This window comes from Squalius cephalus (genome assembly GCF_949319135.1).
Source record: "Squalius cephalus genome assembly, chromosome: 22".
In the NCBI taxonomy this organism is placed as follows: domain Eukaryota; kingdom Metazoa; phylum Chordata; class Actinopteri; order Cypriniformes; family Leuciscidae; genus Squalius; species Squalius cephalus.
Window position 1 is genome coordinate 5,247,628 of NC_137143.1, and position 18,914 is coordinate 5,266,541.

Sequence of the window (18,914 nt, forward strand, 5' to 3'; positions counted from 1 at the left end):
GAAAAACAAACAAGAAACATTTAATAGAACAGGTTTTGGATATCAGACTTTCATTTGTGGTTAAATTCATGATTGTATTGGCACGAAATCAAATTCCAACAAACTTAGATGGTTATCTTGATTTAAACTCTTTTTAATTTTATTTCAAGGCAGGAGACCATAAACTAAATAAATCAAGTATTTTCCCAGCCTACTATCCCTGTTGGGCTATTTATCTCCAGCAGTCTGTTGTGAAAAGCGAATGCTTTTTCATCGTAATTCCATTGGGAATATCAGTGTATTATTGCGCAGTGACCTTTATACCTCATCCTCACTGTTTTGGTGTGGCTACAAAAAAAAAGGTCGCTGTCACTCTGACTGGAAATTACATAACCTTTCAGCATGACAGTATCACACACATCAAACACAGAACATCAGGGAGGTGGGAAATCTGGGAAAGGGGGATTGGATGTCAGATCTGGAAAAACAAATTCACAGTCAAGTCTGTTGAGCCACAGAGAGACTCTACACACACAGCATAGCAACATGGGAGACCAAAAGATGCGACATGAGCTTGTTAATGGGTTGAATGGGAACTTGTTGGGGATAACAGAGTTGATTCGGAGGTCCCTAGAGGCCACGAAGTTTGCCTACTGCCCCTACAGCAAGTTTCGAGTCGGGGCGGCTCTCCTGACACACGACGGGACGATTTTCACAGGTGAGGGAATGCCTGAATTGTAAAAGTTATGAAGGTGTACAAATATCAGATAATTTCAGCAGGGCTGGTTTGTGTATTTTTTTACCATTACATGCCAACAGAAGGACGGCTATTGGCAGGTAACACTGGCACGTGAATTACACGTTTAATGATTAAGTCAATATTACCCAGCTCTCAAATTTGATTGGTCCATGTGACATTCAGCAGTCAGATATTTTCTAGTTTTCACGGTCTTGCACCTCAGTTATTGATTGTAGTAAATAATACCCGCATTAGAGGAATGCATTATAAAAGGACACTATTATAACACTATCACCAATGTTGCAGTGTTTATCTTGTTGCTAGACCCATTGTTTTGTAGCCTACATTATAATGGAAAAATGATTTTCTTGGTGGAGGATAATATGCAGGTGAAATTATATATAATGTCACGCATACGTTTTTAGGCAGTGAAGGGGCACAAATATGGGAAAAATGAGATGGGGAGAATTTCAATGCTTTTTTGCATTCTCTCTCAACCCCTGAAGAGACTTTGTGTTCACTCTCACAAACGTTTGCTTTACCCCGGGAAACTTTGCACTCGCTTGCTAAACTTTTTGGAAATAATATGAGGTGAGCAACAGGTTTTGTGTGGGAAAAAAAAGCATAAAAGTGGTTTATTTTGTTTAAAAATCTTATAAATGTATGAGGTTGCAAGGCAGGCCTTTTACACCACATTGACCATTGATTGATATTGATACAAATACTTTAGCTAAAATAATATGTTAATACTTATTCAAAACAATCACTTTAGCAAAGTTCATACTATTTTCTGTTTATTTTGATAAAATAATTCATTTTTGTTACTGTCATGGAAATGTCAACATAAAAATCTATTTTTAAAATACAGAAAAAAAATTATTTTAAAAAAGTAAAGATTATGAAAGCATTGAATGAGATACCAGAATAATTGAATATAGATTTACAGTAGAAACAAAACTATATATTTTATTCTATGATATGATTAATATCATATTTTTAAATATGATGGTTTCATTATAAATATGGTGATTATCTCTATAAGGTGGACACGCAACTTAACATATGAGATTTACCATCTGAATCAAAAGAATGGAAAAATCTAAACAAATGGAAATGTCAGCCAGCTATTAATTATCATGTTAATTATTGTGCCTTTTACCCAAATATCATACTTTTGCATATTCTTTCATTATTGAAAACTGTTGCTTTAATTAGCTTGAACAAAACTAAAAATCATTAACGAGACCTTTGTCTCAAAATATATTCAATAATTTTAGCGATTCTCATTTGCTACTTAAATCTATAAAAAAAAAAAATGTTGTTTCAAAAACATATATATTAGTGCATCTCTAAAAGCAAATGTTTTGTGGAAAGTGCTACGGCAAGTTTTTTTTTTTTTTTTTTTGCCATCTAGTGGTTTCAGGAAAATAAAATCAAATGCGCCTTTGACCTTGGTGCACCTTTAGCCCACTGTAACTTAATATCAAATCCAGTGCACAATTATTTAGCATACATGTCCCTGACGTTGATTATTTCTGTTGGTCTAAACAGCTAATGCTATCGCTAACTAATGATTCGATTAAGTATTACAGATGATCACTGCTCTCTCAGTTCAACTATCACAGCCTTGATCAGCTCTCAGTGTTATTCAGTGGCCATGTGTTAGTCACTGCCTTAAGGACAGTTTTGTCATCACAGAAAGTAGATAAAAAACTTGACCCCTGACCTGACAGGCCCCCTTCTGACCAGCCAATATAAATACAAAACACAAGTACAAAACATGAGTTCGAGATGTACCCCATGTGTGTTTACAGTGTGATGTAACATATTTGGACACCATGCCCAGTTTCACAGACGAGGTTTAAGCCTATAGTCCAAGACTAAAATGCATGTTTGCATGTTTTAACTGAAAACAACTTGCTCTGACACATCTTAATTTTTTTCTAAGGCACATTTAAAAAAGCTACTTAAAGGAATAGTTAACTTAAAAATGAAAATTCTGTCATATTTATTCAACCTCAAGTTGTTTCAAACCTGTATGACTTTCTTTCTTCTGCTGAACACAAAAGAAGATATTTTGAAGAATGTCAGTAAACAAACAGTTGATGTACGCCATTGACGCCATTTTTTTTTTTACATTTGTCAAAATATCTTCCTTTGTGTTCAGCAAAAGAAAGAAATTCACACAGGTTTGAAACAACTTGAGGTTGAGTAAATGATGATAGAATTTTCATTTTTAAGTGAACTATTCCTTTAAATGTCCTAATTGAACTAAAGTCTAATCCCGGCTTAATCTAACCGCTGTCTGTGAAACCAGGCCTTTGATTCCTACAATTTTACACAGGGGCCACTCTGTATGTTACTAAAAACCGAAATTAATCATGATGTTTTCATTATTGCTCGACATCAGGCTGTAATGTGGAAAACGCATGCTTCAACTTGGGAATCTGTGCTGAGAGAACTGCCATCTCTAAAGCTGTATCTGAGGGCTACACGGATTTCAAAGCCATTGCTATTGCGAGGTAAACTACTGTATTCAACAGGCCCTCTAGTGGCTGTATATAAGCGCTATAACATCTGTAACTATTTTAACTAGCTCCATATTTAGAAGACGACTCTTAGTATAATACAGCATCAGTGTAAGTGTCTTCTGCTCTTTCAGTGATTTGTGCGAGCACTTCATTTCCCCCTGTGGAGGCTGTAGGCAGTTTATGAGGGAGGCAAGTGTCATTTACCACAGTATTTCACATTAATTAAACACGCAGCATACTCAGGTTTCATTAAACATGTTATTTTTGTTTTCACATACAGTTTGGTGCTAACTGGGACGTGTATTTGACCAAACCTGACGGTTCCTTTGTGGAGATGACCGTTGAGGAACTGCTGCCCGCGTCTTTCGGTCCAGATGACTTAAGAATGAAGAAAGTGAACATTCGGAATGAGTTTTGAAGAGCCAAGAAAGTCTTTGTACCTCAGAGTTTTACTGTGTAGTTAGAAAGAGGATTAATGGTGTTTAATAATGTGTTAGGGAATGTTGAATGTATAATTTATATACTTTAAAGTTTCAAATTATTATTATTTTTCAATAAATACAAAGTCAATACAGTTACAAATACGAGTCTAAACATGTGGCTACAGTTCAAACTTTATTATTATTTTTAAACAATGCACATGATATGCAAATCAACCACAAAAAAGTGCAACAAAGTCATTTTCTTAAAAAAAAAAAAAAAAAAAAAAAGCCAACTGATGATCTAGAGACAATTTTAACCTGATTCAACTGGTAATGTTAATTCAGATGCAGTTAGAACCTCTATTTAAATATTATTAAGTTTATGAATTAAAGAATCCTAAGCAAGTCATCAAAGTGCAAATGACATTAAAAACAAAGTATGGAGTTTGAGGAAAGGCAGCACATGCACAAATGGCGGTAAAACCTAAGTATCTTCTCAAGTTTTCAAAACGCAACAGTGACCTTTTCATGCACCACAGTTTAGTTAATTTGTAGTTAGAGATTTTGCATAAGGAGAATGGGTTGACTAAACCATCCCCCCCCCTCCACACACACACGTTTTCTTATTTCTATATTCCAAATAGTGACTGGAAAAAAGGCAGAACGGTTACCTTACTACAAACTGCTTCTGAAGCCAGGGCCATCGCTTGAATTCACTGGGTCCTGGACAAAATCATAAGGATGGGCCGTAGCCGCCATATACCCAGCTGTGTTAAGACACATTTAGCCCTGTTGGAAGCTACACAGAGTGGCTTTATCTGGATATTGGCATCTTTACTGTAATGAAACAACCATACTAACAAAAAGACAGTGTACCTTGCAGATGGAAAGGAGTTTTGCCCCTAAAGCAGCAGACGAGCACATGGTGCTCTAAATGAAGAAAACCTCTACTCATAACCAGTGCGTTTTACAGAATAACTTAATATCACATAATAACCAAGTCATTTGGATAGAAAAGATGTTGAAAGCTAGAATTCAACATCTTTCACGTCACTACAACATGCCTCCTTCAATAGGTCTGAGGACAAGCGCGAGTCTTATTTCTGTGGCGTTATGGTGTCCAGACCGGGCCAGGCCGGAACATAGTGTCTTGGTAGAGTTCCCTCCATGAGCCTCTCCATCCACAGACCCAGTCGGTCCAGTTTGTGGTGGATCTCCAGAGTGGTGGCCTTCTGTCGGGAACTGGACCGGGACCTCGAGGGTTTGCTTGGCGCAGCTGTGGACCCATCCTCGTCGGACCACCTGCTACATTCGGCTTCCTCCCCCGTAAACACAGGTCTGAACAGGCAGAAGTACTTCTTGTGGCCGTTGAGCGCCAGGACGTGGCCAGTGTAGTCTGATTTGTTGGAGGTGGTGTCCTCCTCCTCTTCCTCTTCGTCCAAGCAGTCTGACGGCCTGGCGTCAGGAGCCGACTCCATGAGTGAATCCATCCATTGGCTGTGCTTGTCCACGTTTAAAAATGAGTAGTGAAGAGTCTGAGACCTGCAAGAGGAAGTAGGGATAGCTTTTTTTGGATTTGTTTGTTACAAAATTTACGTTTAGAGCAGGGGTGCTTAGTACAGCTACTGGAGATCTACTTTCTTTCAGCATTTAATTGCATGTAATGCATTTAAAGGATAACTGTTGCCAAAATGCAACCTAGGGTCTTTTTGTTAATCTACCCGAGACAAACTTTCGTTTAAAAGCATAATTAGAATGGAAACGCCACTTTTAAGTTTAACCGTATTTTCGTTTTCGGTCAAATTGCCTTTTGAATGGGAGTGCTTGGGTCACTTCTATGATAGCATCAAAAATGGCTATTTTTTAAAACACTAATGCGGCTCGACACAACATGAAACTGTGCTCTCAGTATCACCAGGGGCTCTACACATGAACTCCAGCATTGAGAACATTGTTTGTGTACACAGAGTTTACTAAAAAGAAAGATTTTGAACAACTCACTGTCTTCTGTGTCCGTCAGCATTTTGTCAGTCAAAAATAGTCGATCTCCGAATGCGAATGAACTGACTCTGAATATTAGTATTGTTTCTTATATGAGGATCCTTTTTCAAATACAAGGTCAATATTGATTTTCACTAACGACAAAACAACAAATTATCCGTGAATTTAAATGGAACTAATAAGCTTTAGGAGCTTTCCATCTTTACTCTCCTCCCTGTTACGTTGCATTCGGAGATCGACTATTTTTTGACTGTCAAAATACCGGCGGATGGGAGACTTTCTATGGGAGCAAGATACAAATCTTGCAAGGAGCATGACTTAAATAAATCAACTTTGCACAGACCTCTAGTGGGCTTAAGTTGACCAATTCAAATTTTAGAATAATGGGTCCAGTTGTGCTTTTTCAAAATGACCAGGGGCCTCATTTATAAAACTTTGCGTATGATTTGCGTCATAAGTGGCGTACGGATGAAACATAGGACGTGCGTACGCACAGAAATATTCGGATTTATAAAACCGTGCGCACGCACATCCTACGCAGTTTTCCCTTAATAAATCACAATCAATTCTAAATGTAGCGCAGCTTTTGCTGCTTCATGTCACGCCCATAGTTGCCCATAAATAGTCCGTGAAACGCCCACAAGTTAATATTCATCGATTGCGAAATCATGGCAAACACAGAGAGGAAAACCAAGAAACGTAACTTCACTCACGTCATTACGCATTGTGATGGCATCATGGCATTTTATTACCATCCATTTGATTGCATCTGACAAGCTACAGATGTGTTATGATGATGAATTGCATAACATGCCAATATTATTGCAGAACATATTTCACTTTTCTTTTAGCAAATATGTGTTAATTTGCATTTCTGTTCTAATCTTCGTTTGATTTTGTTTGTTTTACACTGCAGATCGATCAAACGGGTGTTCGTGTAGGCTGTTAATTGTAGGCTAAGACTTGCTTTGTGAAGTCTTCATGTTATTTATGAGAGGCAGTATTGCCGTTTATTTTACACAACGGTCTACAGTTTCACACACTTTCACGTGTTTCTTCCAACTGCCGACGGTGTCGCCATTTCTCATTTCACCCGTTTTTGTGCGTACGCCTGGGTCAGAGTGTGCGTGAAAGACCGCACATTTTCCCGTCAAGTTTGCTTTTTATAAATACCAATTATTGCGTAGAGAGCGGCGTACGCCTTCTTTTGTGCGTACGCAACGTTTATAAATGAGGCCCCAGGGCTGTATTTCCTAACAGCATTGTAAAGCTAAGTAGATTGTAGAAACCGTTGGCACCAGTGTTCTCCAAGATCTACTAAAGCTTACAATGCTTTAGGAAAACACAGCCCTAACTATTTCCACACCTTTAAATCATACCCTATGCATTCCTACTCGTCAAATGGCTCCGAGATTTTTCTAGTGTGAAGCCCTTAATTGAAAAATTACAGTCACGTGTGCAAGAACAGGGTCAGAATTAATGCTGCGTTCAATTCAAAGTCAGATTATGAATATTCCTATGTTGTATCTTTGAGTTTTGAACTTCGGCTCAGTTGTCTAAAGCTTGAAGGAATATGACGAATGCTCCATTGGTTTTGCAGATGTGCAACACATCAAGTTGGGAAGTTAGTGTTCAATGGATCACAACTTAAACTCTGCAAGAAGGTTGATCTCCAGAAACAGCTTTTAGCATTCTCACACATACACACACACACACACACACACACACACACACACACACAGGCCTCACCCTGAGAATGAATATACTTCTTTGGCAAACTTCCTGAGCAGCACTTGCTTAGAAGCATCAGTGAGGATCAGCACTACGTTGATGTGCCCAGGCTTTAACCTGACTAGGTTACTCATGTAGGTGATGTCCGTCAGCTCTGTCACCTCCACAAAATTCTTTTTAGGTGGACGACTGTAACAGGAAAACCAACTCTTAGGAATTTGTCTAATAAACAGCTAAACACATCTTTGGTTCTGTTTACACCTGGTATTAAGATGCGTTTTGGTCGATCGAATGACAAGTGGACGACGCTAAATACAGGTGTAAACGGGATCTAAAACATTTAGAGCTTGTCCACTTTCACACGCATTTGACAGGATTGCTTTCATAGTGTAGCCGCTCATGTGGTCGAATTTGTTCGAACAGCCACAAAAGACCGTCTCCTCTACTGACCTATTGCGTAAACATTATGGAAAGTGCCCTAGCCAGACAGGATTCAAACACTGTCGGCTAAAGTTCCAAATTTGGTTTGAAGACAAAAAACACACCAAGCACAATGTTCTCCATCATTCCTGATTTCTAACACACACTCACAGCATTCGGCTGATCTTGCGGCTGTCAGAGCAGAAATGAAAGCTGCTGCTCTTTGTATGTTTTTCTGTCGTCTCCAGGCACGTTCATATGTAAATTGCACAAGATTATATTGTCCATTACATCAAAAGATCCGAACCCCCCAGATACATTTACCCACCCACAGACCCTCACCTCGAAGAAATCGGGACAGAAGTGGTTGAAAGTGAACAAAAGAGACTGTTTAAAACACCAGGAGTAATCGGGAATGTGTCTCCTTCATCCACTTGTGATACGATCGTCCAAAAAGCATCTTAATACCAGGTGTAAACGGGGCTGGTGATCTCAAATAACATGCTGTTATGTTACTGTGCAATTTTGCCATTAAATTATATCATCTCAAACAAGCAGTTTCACACCTTGAAGTGCTCTCAGGTCCTGGAGAGCTCTCCGCTGTCTTTGGTGAATCAGTGGTCTTTTGTTTGGCTGGTTTTTCTTCACCAGAGTCACTGTTCATCAAAAAACAAAAAAACAAAAAAACAGGTAAATATAATATACACCTCTCCTTAGAAATGCACTGGGATATAACAAACCAAACCTGGAGTCCTACCTGAAAGCCTGAATGATTACAGTCCCAAACAGGATGAAAAGAGCGGAGAAGATCAGAGACAGTACGGGCATCATCTCACGCCTGGGGGAAGCAGAACTAGATGTAAGCTCTTAGGTTTCTCATTTATATATAATAAAAAAAAAGTTGTAGGGCTGCAACAACTAATGAAAAAAACAAAAAAACAATGAGAATAGTAGTGCTAAAAAATGTGACAAACTCTGCATGCAAATGTTTGCCTCCATCTCAAACATGGCTTATCATTTGAAACATGCATGTAGTAGCCTAACTTTTGCCACTTTACATGGCCTCTCGCTCTACTGTAACCTAGATAAATGTGTGCTATCATTAGACACATATCCAAGCGTTCGTGCGGAAGCTAAATTAGTACTGCGTTTACTGCATGACGTTTAACTCAATGTGCATTTCTCTCTATAGGCGATGACACTCCACCCCCACACCCCCGCGACTACCAGACTGACTGATAAATGCCATTATCAGTTGAGTCTGTTCTTATTTGTTGTAACATTTGTATTTAAAAAACATTTTTGCATGTAATGTATAACACAGATCATTTCTATAATGACGAACGCAATCTAACAAGTTCAGCACAAATTAGCATCTGGTTTAAGACATGCTTTTTTGGGTGTTAAACAAGGGTGCAAATACTAGTTAATTGATGAGCGCAAACCAGTAAATCACCTTGCGTGATTAATTTAAATACTCTCCTCTCATAAATGTTGCGTCTGAAAGGGAAACTCCAACAAATGCATATGCAGTAAGGTCAGCGCAAAAATAACTGTCAATGCTAATTTTTCACAGCGTGTCTTTAGTAAATCCTGACGCCAAAACAGGGTTTGCGCTGGCGCAAGCTGTTCGTAAATCTGGTCCCAAGACAAGGAAATACGTGGCTGGTTCATGACAGGCTTAAGTCTGACTGGAAAAGAGGAAAGAAACTGCATTTAAACAGGACTGTGAATTCTACGGTTGTGCTCACCAGTTAGAGTAGAGAAGATCAAAGTAAAATTGAGAGACGTAATCATACGCAGTGTTTATCCACTGAATCAGAAACATCTGGAACAAAAAAAGAAACAAAATATATGATTGCATTGATTATTTCACTCATTATCATTTCTAGTAATTAGATCTTGAGGTTCAACACTATATTCTAAAATAGACTTTTAAATGGCAAAGTCACAAAGACAATCTTATCCCCTCATTACTCTGTGTGACTTACAGACGCAAACTCGTTGTTTAGTTCAGGCAGCATGGCATCGTGGGTAAGGTAGGAGGGGTCTCTTTGCAGGAGCTCAAGCAGCTCATGGAGGCGGTGCTTATCATCATCACTCCCATTCCATCCACCCGTCACTGTCCGATACAACACCCTTCCAGCAGCGCTGCGTCTCTCCAGGACAATCACCTGAAGTCATACGCACAAAAGATTGAAATTCACATGGCATCAAGAAAGGTGACTCAACGGGCCTATTATGCGTGTATAAGCACATTAATGTCACTGACCTGTGGAGGGGTTGTGTCGTCCTTTTTGAGCAGGGTGTCACAGAGAGGCTGCTGTTTTCTCTGATAAACATAAGCAAACCTGAGGACTTCTTTAGTGTTGGAGGAAGCAAAGTCAAAGAACGCCTCATTCACAGACACAAACTGCTCTCCTTCACCAGTAACGAGAAGAACACAGTACCTGACAACCAGAAAGACAGGAGATGAAGTTTTCACAGAAACATCAGTCCATCAGCTACAATTAGAGGGCAGATTTCTTACTTCCTGCGACGGTGGAACTGTTTAACTGGACACAGCTCATCAAAGAGTTTCTGATTCACCAGGCGCGGAACCAGCAGAAAACGATTATTGGACACAAACTCGTCAATTATCTGCTTTTTCATCCCTCTTGCCTACCGGTAAAAACAGAAGAGGACTTGTCCAGCAAAACAACAACAACTGGTACACGGTCTGTGAGAAGACTTGCAATTGGCTGTTAGCAAATGGGGAGCAGGGCTTCACCTGTATAACATCAGCTGGTTTCTCTGTGTTCTCTTTGAACAGGAGCATGGTGGGAGCGTATGTGTTGATGTTGAAACTCTGCACAACTTGGGAGGTCTCGGTCAGGCCCATATCCACATAGCCAAACCTCACGTAGTCTTTATAGGCAAATGCGGTGAGCTGTGTACAAGAGTGTATAACAACTTGTGTCAAGAAAATAGATTTAGAAGACTATTTGAACAGTTAATATAATAAACACTCACCTTATACAAAAGAGGGATATTAGATGCTACATCAAACATCATCACTCTTGGTTTATTCTCCTCACGCCAACTGTTTAAAAACTCGAGGTAGCTGGTATCCGTCACCTTGAACAAAAGAATAGAAAAAGAAATAAAAGGAATAGAAAGAGGGTAAGGAGAAGAAATAAAAACAGGAAATGGGGGAAAGGAAAGGGTGAAAAGGGAACAGGAAGTGAAAAAGAAAGGAAAAGAGAAAAAGGAAAGGCAGAGGAAAAGTAGAGAGATAAAAGGAAGGGGAAAGGAAAATTTAAAAGCAGTGGAAAGGGATAAGGAGTTGAGGAAAAGTGGGAAGTAAAGGGATTAGTAAAGGGAAGGGAAAAGGGAAGGGAGGAAAAGGAACACGAAGGGAAAAAAGAAACAGAGAAGGGAAATGGGAAAGGGAGAGGAAGAGGAAAAGGATGAGAATGGGAAATGAATGGGAAAAAGAAAGGAAAATGAGAAGGAAATGGGTAAAGGCAAATGAAATAGAAAGGAAAAGAAAGGGGACAAAACGAAAGGGAGGAAAGAGGAAAAGGAAAGGAAGAGGGGAAACAAAGGAAGAGAAAGGGAAAAGGCAAGAAAAAGGAAATGGAAAATGAACAGAAATGGATAAATAAAAAGGAAAAAGAGAAGAAAAGTGGGAGAAAGAAAAAAGTTGAAAGGGAAAGAGAGGAAAAGGAACATGAATAGAAAAGGAAAAGAAAAGATAAAATAGAAAGGAAAGGGAGAGGAAAAGAAGATAAAGGGGAAAGGAAGTAAAAATTGAATAAAACTTCTAATTATTAACTCTTTTTAGTATCATTCATATGAATGTATATATTTATAGTCCATATTTGTAGCAACAAGAGCGAATGCTTGTATTAAGCAGTTAAACCTGAATAATTAAAAATATAGCTCAAGTCCTACCTTCTCCACAAGCTTCTGGGGCAGAAGGCTTTCCACAAACTGTCTCAAGTGTTCCCTGGCCACAGAGTAGTGGAAGAAAGTGACTTTGCCATTGATTAAACCAAGTATGGAAGGTGTGCGGTGGGCACCAAGATGGTTAGCCAGCTGTCTCTCATATCCAATATCCACCACACCGATGCCAATCCCTTCAAATCAAAACAAGAGCTTATATTCAGAGTAGAAGTATAAAAAAAAACAACCTTCTACAATAGACTATTGGAGCATTTTACCCAATACTTGTGTTCAATGCATTCCTAAGGCTAACTGCTAACACTGCACCGACAGACACTGACCAACAACAATAGACACGTTTGTCGGATCAGTGTGTTACTGCTGTCCGTAGGCTTTGGTCGGCCCTTGTTTTCAGACTGAGCACGTTCAGTGTTTAAAGGAGTAGTTCACTTTAAAATGAAATTACGTACCTCATGATTTACTCACCCTCAAGTCATCCTAGGTGCATATGACTTTCTTCTTTCAGACGAATACAATCAGAGTTATATTAAAAAATGTCCTGACTCTTCCAAGCTTTATTATGGCAGTGAATTGCAACCAACAGATTGAAGCTCAAAAAAGTGAATGCATCCATGGCTCTGGTGGGTTAATAAAGTCCTTCTGAAGCACAGCGATGAGTTTGTGTTAGAAAAATATTCATATTTAAAACTTTATAAAGTAGAATAACTAGTTTTCAGCCAAACGAACATATGGATTCGACTTAAGTCTAAGCGCAACTTTTGTGAGTAATGCACCGTACTGCTGATATTTACGCTACGCCATGACACACTTCTGACATCAAAAGTTGCGTGAGTTGCGCTTTAGGCGCAAGTAGACTGTGTATGGCCTTAAGCTAGATTTTTAGTTGTTAAATATGAATATTTTTCTTACACAAACTCATCGCTTTAACCCACCGGAGCCATGGATGGATTCACTTTTTTGAGCTTCAAACTGTGGGTTGCAATTCACTGCCATAATAAAGCTCGGAAGAGCCAGTATATTTTTTAATAATACTTATTAGGGGTTCAAGCATGAAATGCTGAAACCCTATTGTAATTGTAAGGATTCATAAAACGCATCGTGCAGGCCAAACCGTAAGGCCTAGAGATGTGAAACCTGGCCAGATGGTAGGCCTCAATTTGGGGACAACCTATCAGAGTATGACCCCGATTGGCCCATAGGTGCAACTTTTGCATTTGGGTGGCTGTAACAGGGTCATTTAGAAAAGGGGCGTGACAAAATACACTCAAAAGCCTATACATCCTAAATGAAAACTCAGAACTTCACAAAAATTGGTGAGCATATGTGACATAACATCATTAACAAGCATGCCAAATTCTATGGAGATCGGACCGAAGTTGGCGCTATAACTGTTAAAAAGCTGTTACATGCTTGCTAAATAAAACTTAATAACTTTTGATGCTTTTGTGCTTAAAGGCCTTAATTGCTTGAACCCCGATAAATGCTGCTTGCAGCTTTAATTATATATGTATTAAAGAAGAATGTCATATACACCTAGGATGGCTTGAGGATGAGTGAATCATGGGGCAATCTTCATTTTAAAATGAAATACTTTAATGTCTGAAAATTGCAGTACTGTAATCTGATGATTGTTGCCGTTGGTTGGCGTCCATCGGTGCAGTGTGAATTGGCCTTCATATCACACAACTCCACATGAATCAACTGTGAGGGTGATGATCCTGAACCTACCCAATGGCTCCAGCTCCAGCACTGTGTCCTTCCATACGGGCTCAATGTGAATGCAGGTGAAGCACCACTCTGACGTGATCTTGATCAGGTAGGGCCTCTTGAAACTATCCGGCAGCACCTCATTCATGTATTGGTTGAAGTGAAGGAGGTGCTTGCTCTCTGTGAAATCTCGACTCGTCCGAGGAAAGTGAAAGAAAGACTCATCGAAATAGAAACTGTCATGAAAGTGCCTGAAGCCTTGTGGCGCTCGTGCAAAGTTTTGATTCTCGTCCATTTGACCAAACCTGTCATAGTTTGCCCTTCGCTCCTCATTGGAAAGAATCTATGTAAAGTGAATCATATGCATGATCGTTACTGGAAACATATTTCAAATGTTTACATGAATATCACACCAATTGTGTAATCTCCTGCTTATTTTATGCGTTAGACAAAAATGGGAGAAACCTCTCAATAACTACTTTTGGTCGTGTTGTTAGTGTCCTGCATGTGAACCCTTAAAATAAGTCTTTATAATGAGCAGATTTTATTTGGGTGTGTGTGTGTGTAAACATACATTACAGAAAACACTACTGATCTGCCAAATTTATGAAATACAAATTGCTATAAATCATGCGTTTGCGAATTCAGTTCTCTTTCACGTCTTATTGCGCTTGAATGGTCGAATAGACACGCAGTTATATCAAAATGCCCATCGTGTGGAGTATTCACGTAAACACAGCTGGTTATGTCTAAAGTGAAAGCAAACCGTTGGGTGTTAATCAGATGTGTAGCAATGTAATTGATACGTGCGTCTGGTCTTAAAGTGACAGCAGCCTCCCTGCTGCTCTGTGTCATTAATGTGATTGTGTGAATCAAACAAAAGAGAAAATAACTTGCTGCTCTTGACTGAATAACTTTTTTAAAAACTTTAACAAGAATACATTTATATTTAAGACTATGCAATATTTATTTTTTTCCATCCATTAATTCATATTTTTGTTATATTGTATTTGTCTTATTGTTTTTAATCTTATTTTTAATAACAAATGAGATAAAATAACACAACATAACTATATAATGATATATATCATTATCATAAAATAAAATTTCTCATATCATGAAATAAGAATTTGGTCATATCGCTCACCCCTAATCACAGGATTAATCTACATTTGAAAATATATTCAAATAAACACCTTTATCCTACTTAATTATTTTTAATAATATTCACAATATTATTGTTTTTATCTGTGGTTTTAATAAAATAAAATAAGCCTTTGTGAGCATAAGAGACTTCTTTTAGAAATACAGTGCTATGCATAAGTTTAGACACCCATGCTAAAGTTGACTAAAAAGAGGAATAAAAAATCATCTTTTGGAAATTGAACTTAATGCCTTAATTTAAAAAATTAGGAAAAATCCAACCTTTAAGGACACCAATTTTCTTTGTGAATGAATAATGTATCGTAAATAAATAAATGTTCTTCCTTAAAATACAGGGTGCATAAGTTTGGACACCCCTATGTTAAATTCCCATAGAGGCAGGCAGATTTTAATTTTTAAGTATTTTATTTTATTTTATTTTTAGGATACTATGCATCCTGATAAAGTTCCCTTGGCCTTTGGAATTAAAATAGCCCCACATCATCACATAGCCTTCACCATACCTAGAGATTGGCATGGGGTACTTTCCATAAGATCATCTCTCAATGCAATCAAACTAGCTTTTAGGCTAACTGAAATAAAACCATGCCAATCTCTAGGTATGGTGAAGGCTATGTGATGATGTGGGGCTATTTTAATTCCAAAGGCCAAGGGAACTTTATCAGGATGCATAGTATCCTGGATCCATGAAGTAACTGGCCTTTAAAAATAAAAATCTGGGGTGTCCAAACTTATGCACCCTGTATTTTAAGGAAGAACATTTATTTATTTACGATACATTATTCATTCACAAAGAAAATTGGTGTCCTTAAAGGTTGGATTTTTCCTAATTTTTTAAATTAAGGCATTAAGTTCAGTTTCCAAAAGATGATTTTTTATTCCTCTTTTTAGTCAACTTTAGTATGGGTGTCTAAACTTATGCATAGCACTGTATTATCATTTCTTACGGATACACATACATATGTATTAGGTAACATGCCAAAAATAATAAAACCCTGAATGGTTTTGTTTTTCCTTTATATTATTTCCTACATACACAATGCAACCATCGTACCTCGTAAGATTTAGTGATCTTGATAAACATGTCCTCTGCCCCTGGACTTTTGTTCTTGTCTGGATGCCTATGGATAAAGAAATGTGAACAAAAGAAATGAAACAAATGTGGCTGTTTCCATTCAGACATCATCATGAGAGAGTTACATAATCATCACACAATATGTCTTCTTTACACGAGTCAAAGAGAAGGATGCTAATTATGAATCAAATGAAAAAACCTTATTCACAGCAAGCAGATTCTTATTCAGAGAGTGCAGCACGTCTGTGCTCGGCCTCCACAATCATCTCTGCACTGAATACTCACCATTCCCTTGCGAGTCTCTTGTACACTTTCTTGATTTCAGCCTGGCTGGCGTGTCTGGACACTCCAAGAACTTTGTAGGGATCGAACTCGGGCGCAGATGCTAGTGAGTCTCCAAACAGAGCCAGGAGAAGAATGGCCCAAACACAGCCGTTCACAAACACACTCCAGCCTCCCATCTTCTTCTGCTTCATGAACTGACAGGATAAACAAACAGAGGAGACTGGGGCTAGTCATCACACATTATACTCCTCAGGGAAAGAAGACTATTCTTTATACTATTCACACATTTTAAAATCTTGGCTAAAAATAAAAGCTACTCAACATTTCAACCGTTATTGCCCAGGAAAAAATACAAACTTCATTGAATCCATGTTGTCACAACAGTCTTTTAGACTCAATTTAAACATTACATTTAAAAATTATGAAACTATGCAAAAATGTAAAAGGTAAAAAAAAAAAAAAAAAGCCAAACCATTGTTCAGTCTATCAATACACAGTACACGCATATCTTGAATAATTGTAATGCTAATATTACAATAGATGTAATTGTTTCTATGGGAACCAGCACAGATTCATAACGATCAATGCAAATCAGCATCAGATCAGCTGCGCGGTGTGATCATATGATCAGTGCAGCTCAAATGCATAAGACAGCGACTATTTACAGCAGACACAAACACTGTCAGAGTCTTATAACACAGATATAGTGGGGAAAAAATGATTTCCCCTTTTAATGTATTCAGTGAACAGAAGCGCGAGCTGCACGCCCTACAGAGGAATGACGCTATCACAGCAGTTATGCATACTTCATTAAACACACAAATCCAGAATAATGGTAATACCGAGGCTTGCTCTAATCGTATTTATCCACAATTTAGCAGCAATCCATATTCGCCTGATGGTAATGGGTGGATCTTTTCCAAAGGCTTCACCTGCACGGCACTTCCGGTAGTGAAGGATTCTGGATGAACACTTTCTAAGATAAAAGTCCGACTGATTTCATCCCAAATCACTTTTTTTTTTTTGTGCGCATTCTAACAGTACAGAGTACACATCTCATTTCTGACGTCCGATCATATATAATAAAGCAATGTTTTTTTTTTTTGAGAGGGAGATGGTGAAAATGAAGATGGTTTTAGGAGCAGTGATTTTAGTATATGTCCCATACATTTTAAGAACTACAACAGTACTACAATGTATTATTTTACAGTTCAATAAACGAGAAGTTAATACCCGTTCAGACACGTGTTACATTTAATTTTTTTTTTTTTTTTTAATGTTAGGTTATATTTACTCAGCTAAAAATTGTTCCAACATGATGCAAAACAAGCAAAGCATCAAGAGTAACACAGTGGTGTGACTTTTTTGGAGATATCACGCTGACATCTGCTGTCCAAACGGTCCAAACATAATGTGATGAGACCTTTTACAAACCAATTGCAAACGTTTTCATTAAAGTGATTCAACTTCTTCGACAGATCATGTTTTAAACTATATAGGCATATTAAATGTGTATAATTATAAAAACGACAAGAGATAATGGGGTCACCTTGAGATAAACACCCCCTAGCGTCGAAATTGCCGAAATCACGTGACATACAAAATTAACGGATCTTTCATGACCGACCCATCACGCGCTCTCCGGTTCGTTCGACACAAAACATTCGTAAGGTTTACGAAGCTTAATAAAGTAATTTTTTTAAACTCCTGCTAATAGTCCCCAGTGAATGAGTTAACTGACCGGTTTCTGACACATCAAAGGTTTTTTTTTTTTTTTTTTTTTTCAGTCTATGAAAGATTTTCTCTTTCAACTGTTAACTTACACCGCTAACGTTATGCCAGAAGATTAAGTGGCCAAAGTCATTGCATCGTTCGCTCAACAACTAAACACAACTGCTGGCGAACCCAAGGATGTCAAGGAACAGTTCAGCCTGAACTCATTTAACTTATTGTAACGTTAGCCTACTTATGTAGGCTAAATCCTTTCAACCACAGTCAGATTGCCCCGCTTGTTTTCAAAATTGGTGGGCGTTGGTTCCCAAGTTTTTTCGAGATTTGTGAAAAAAGACCACCCATTCCCATTTCACCAAGAGAAGGTAAGTGGCAACATTATTATTTATCTACACTTCTTCCTGTTTCTAGCTTTTCATCAGTAACGTTACCCCACTGCAAAAAATTAACTTACTTCTTTTTGTCCGGTTTCCAGTCCAAATGTCTAAAAATTCTTAAATCAAGATGCATACTAGATAAGTAAAATTAGATAAGATATTATGTCTTGTTTTCCTGGGAAATAAATCAAAATTAAGTGAGTTTTTGCTTAAAACAAGCAAAATTATCTGTCCATGGGGTAAGAAAAATAATCTTAATTCAAACAGAAACAAGATAATTTTTCTTACCCCATGGACAGATAATTTTGCTTGTTTTAAGCAAAAACTCACTTAATTTAATAATATCTTATAGCATTTTACTACTTTAGTAAATGCATCTTGATTTAAGATTTTTTTTGATATTTGGACTGGAAACAAGACAAAAATACTGAGTAAGAAAAGCATTTTTTGCAGTGTAAAATGAATGATATTTAAATTTCTGACACACAAGGTCAACATTTCCATGTGCCAGTTGTAGCCTAAAACATTGACTCCAATGTTCAACAAATCCCATCCTCGAGCATTGTAGTAGTTTTCATAAAATGTCACTCTAATGTCATTTATCCTCCCTGGACTCTGATAGACTTTTGTCCACTGTAGTGGACATTATATTTTAGTGAATTTCTCTGACAACATGCATGTCACAGTTTTAATTCTGGATGTCCTGAAACGAGCACATTCTGGGCATTTTTACCAAATGCTTGGAGGTTTCACCTTGACAACAACTTCTCCTTGGTCTTTAAAAAGGACTGACATTAATTTAGT

At 37.9% G+C, this 18,914-nt stretch overlaps 2 protein-coding genes across 2 annotated transcripts; one reads left to right on the forward strand and one right to left on the reverse strand.

The window, feature by feature from the left end:
- Positions 1-385: 385 nt before the first annotated feature.
- cdab (cytidine deaminase b) lies at positions 386-3,936 on the forward strand. Its single transcript, XM_079856520.1, has 4 exons — positions 386-697; positions 3,129-3,240; positions 3,381-3,438; positions 3,530-3,936. Exons 1-4 carry the CDS (start codon positions 526-528, stop codon positions 3,665-3,667), a joined length of 480 nt encoding a protein of 159 aa, XP_079712646.1. The 5' UTR covers positions 386-525; the 3' UTR covers positions 3,668-3,936.
- On the reverse strand, positions 3,844-16,955 carry dnajc16l (DnaJ (Hsp40) homolog, subfamily C, member 16 like). Its single transcript, XM_079856518.1, has 15 exons — positions 16,845-16,955; positions 16,003-16,196; positions 15,697-15,763; positions 13,500-13,821; positions 11,760-11,944; positions 10,836-10,940; positions 10,594-10,752; positions 10,354-10,484; positions 10,096-10,273; positions 9,815-9,997; positions 9,575-9,651; positions 8,581-8,661; positions 8,390-8,479; positions 7,422-7,592; positions 3,844-5,213 (listed from the first exon to the last, which is right to left on the reverse strand). The coding sequence occupies exons 2-15, from the start codon at positions 16,191-16,193 to the stop codon at positions 4,769-4,771; spliced, it is 2,385 nt and encodes a 794-aa protein (XP_079712644.1). The 5' UTR covers positions 16,194-16,196; positions 16,845-16,955; the 3' UTR covers positions 3,844-4,768.
- Positions 16,956-18,914: the final 1,959 nt, after the last annotated feature.

Excerpts from the sequence above, each read along its gene's own strand:
- cdab (XM_079856520.1), top strand. The coding sequence starts at position 526 with ATGGGAGACCAAAAGATGCGACATGAGCTTGTTAATGGGTTGAATGGG. Across the intron at positions 698-3,128 it reads CGACGGGACGATTTTCACAG|GCTGTAATGTGGAAAACGCA; the intron begins GTGAGGGAATGC and ends GCTCGACATCAG. Across the intron at positions 3,241-3,380 it reads AAAGCCATTGCTATTGCGAG|TGATTTGTGCGAGCACTTCA; the intron begins GTAAACTACTGT and ends CTGCTCTTTCAG.
- dnajc16l (XM_079856518.1), bottom strand. The coding sequence starts at position 16,193 with ATGAAGCAGAAGAAGATGGGAGGCTGGAGTGTGTTTGTGAACGGCTGT. Across the intron at positions 10,753-10,835 it reads ATATCCCTCTTTTGTATAAG|CTCACCGCATTTGCCTATAA; the intron begins GTGAGTGTTTAT and ends TCTTGTACACAG. Across the intron at positions 5,214-7,421 it reads GAAGTATATTCATTCTCAGG|GTCTCAGACTCTTCACTACT; the intron begins GTGAGGCCTGTG and ends TTCCTCTTGCAG.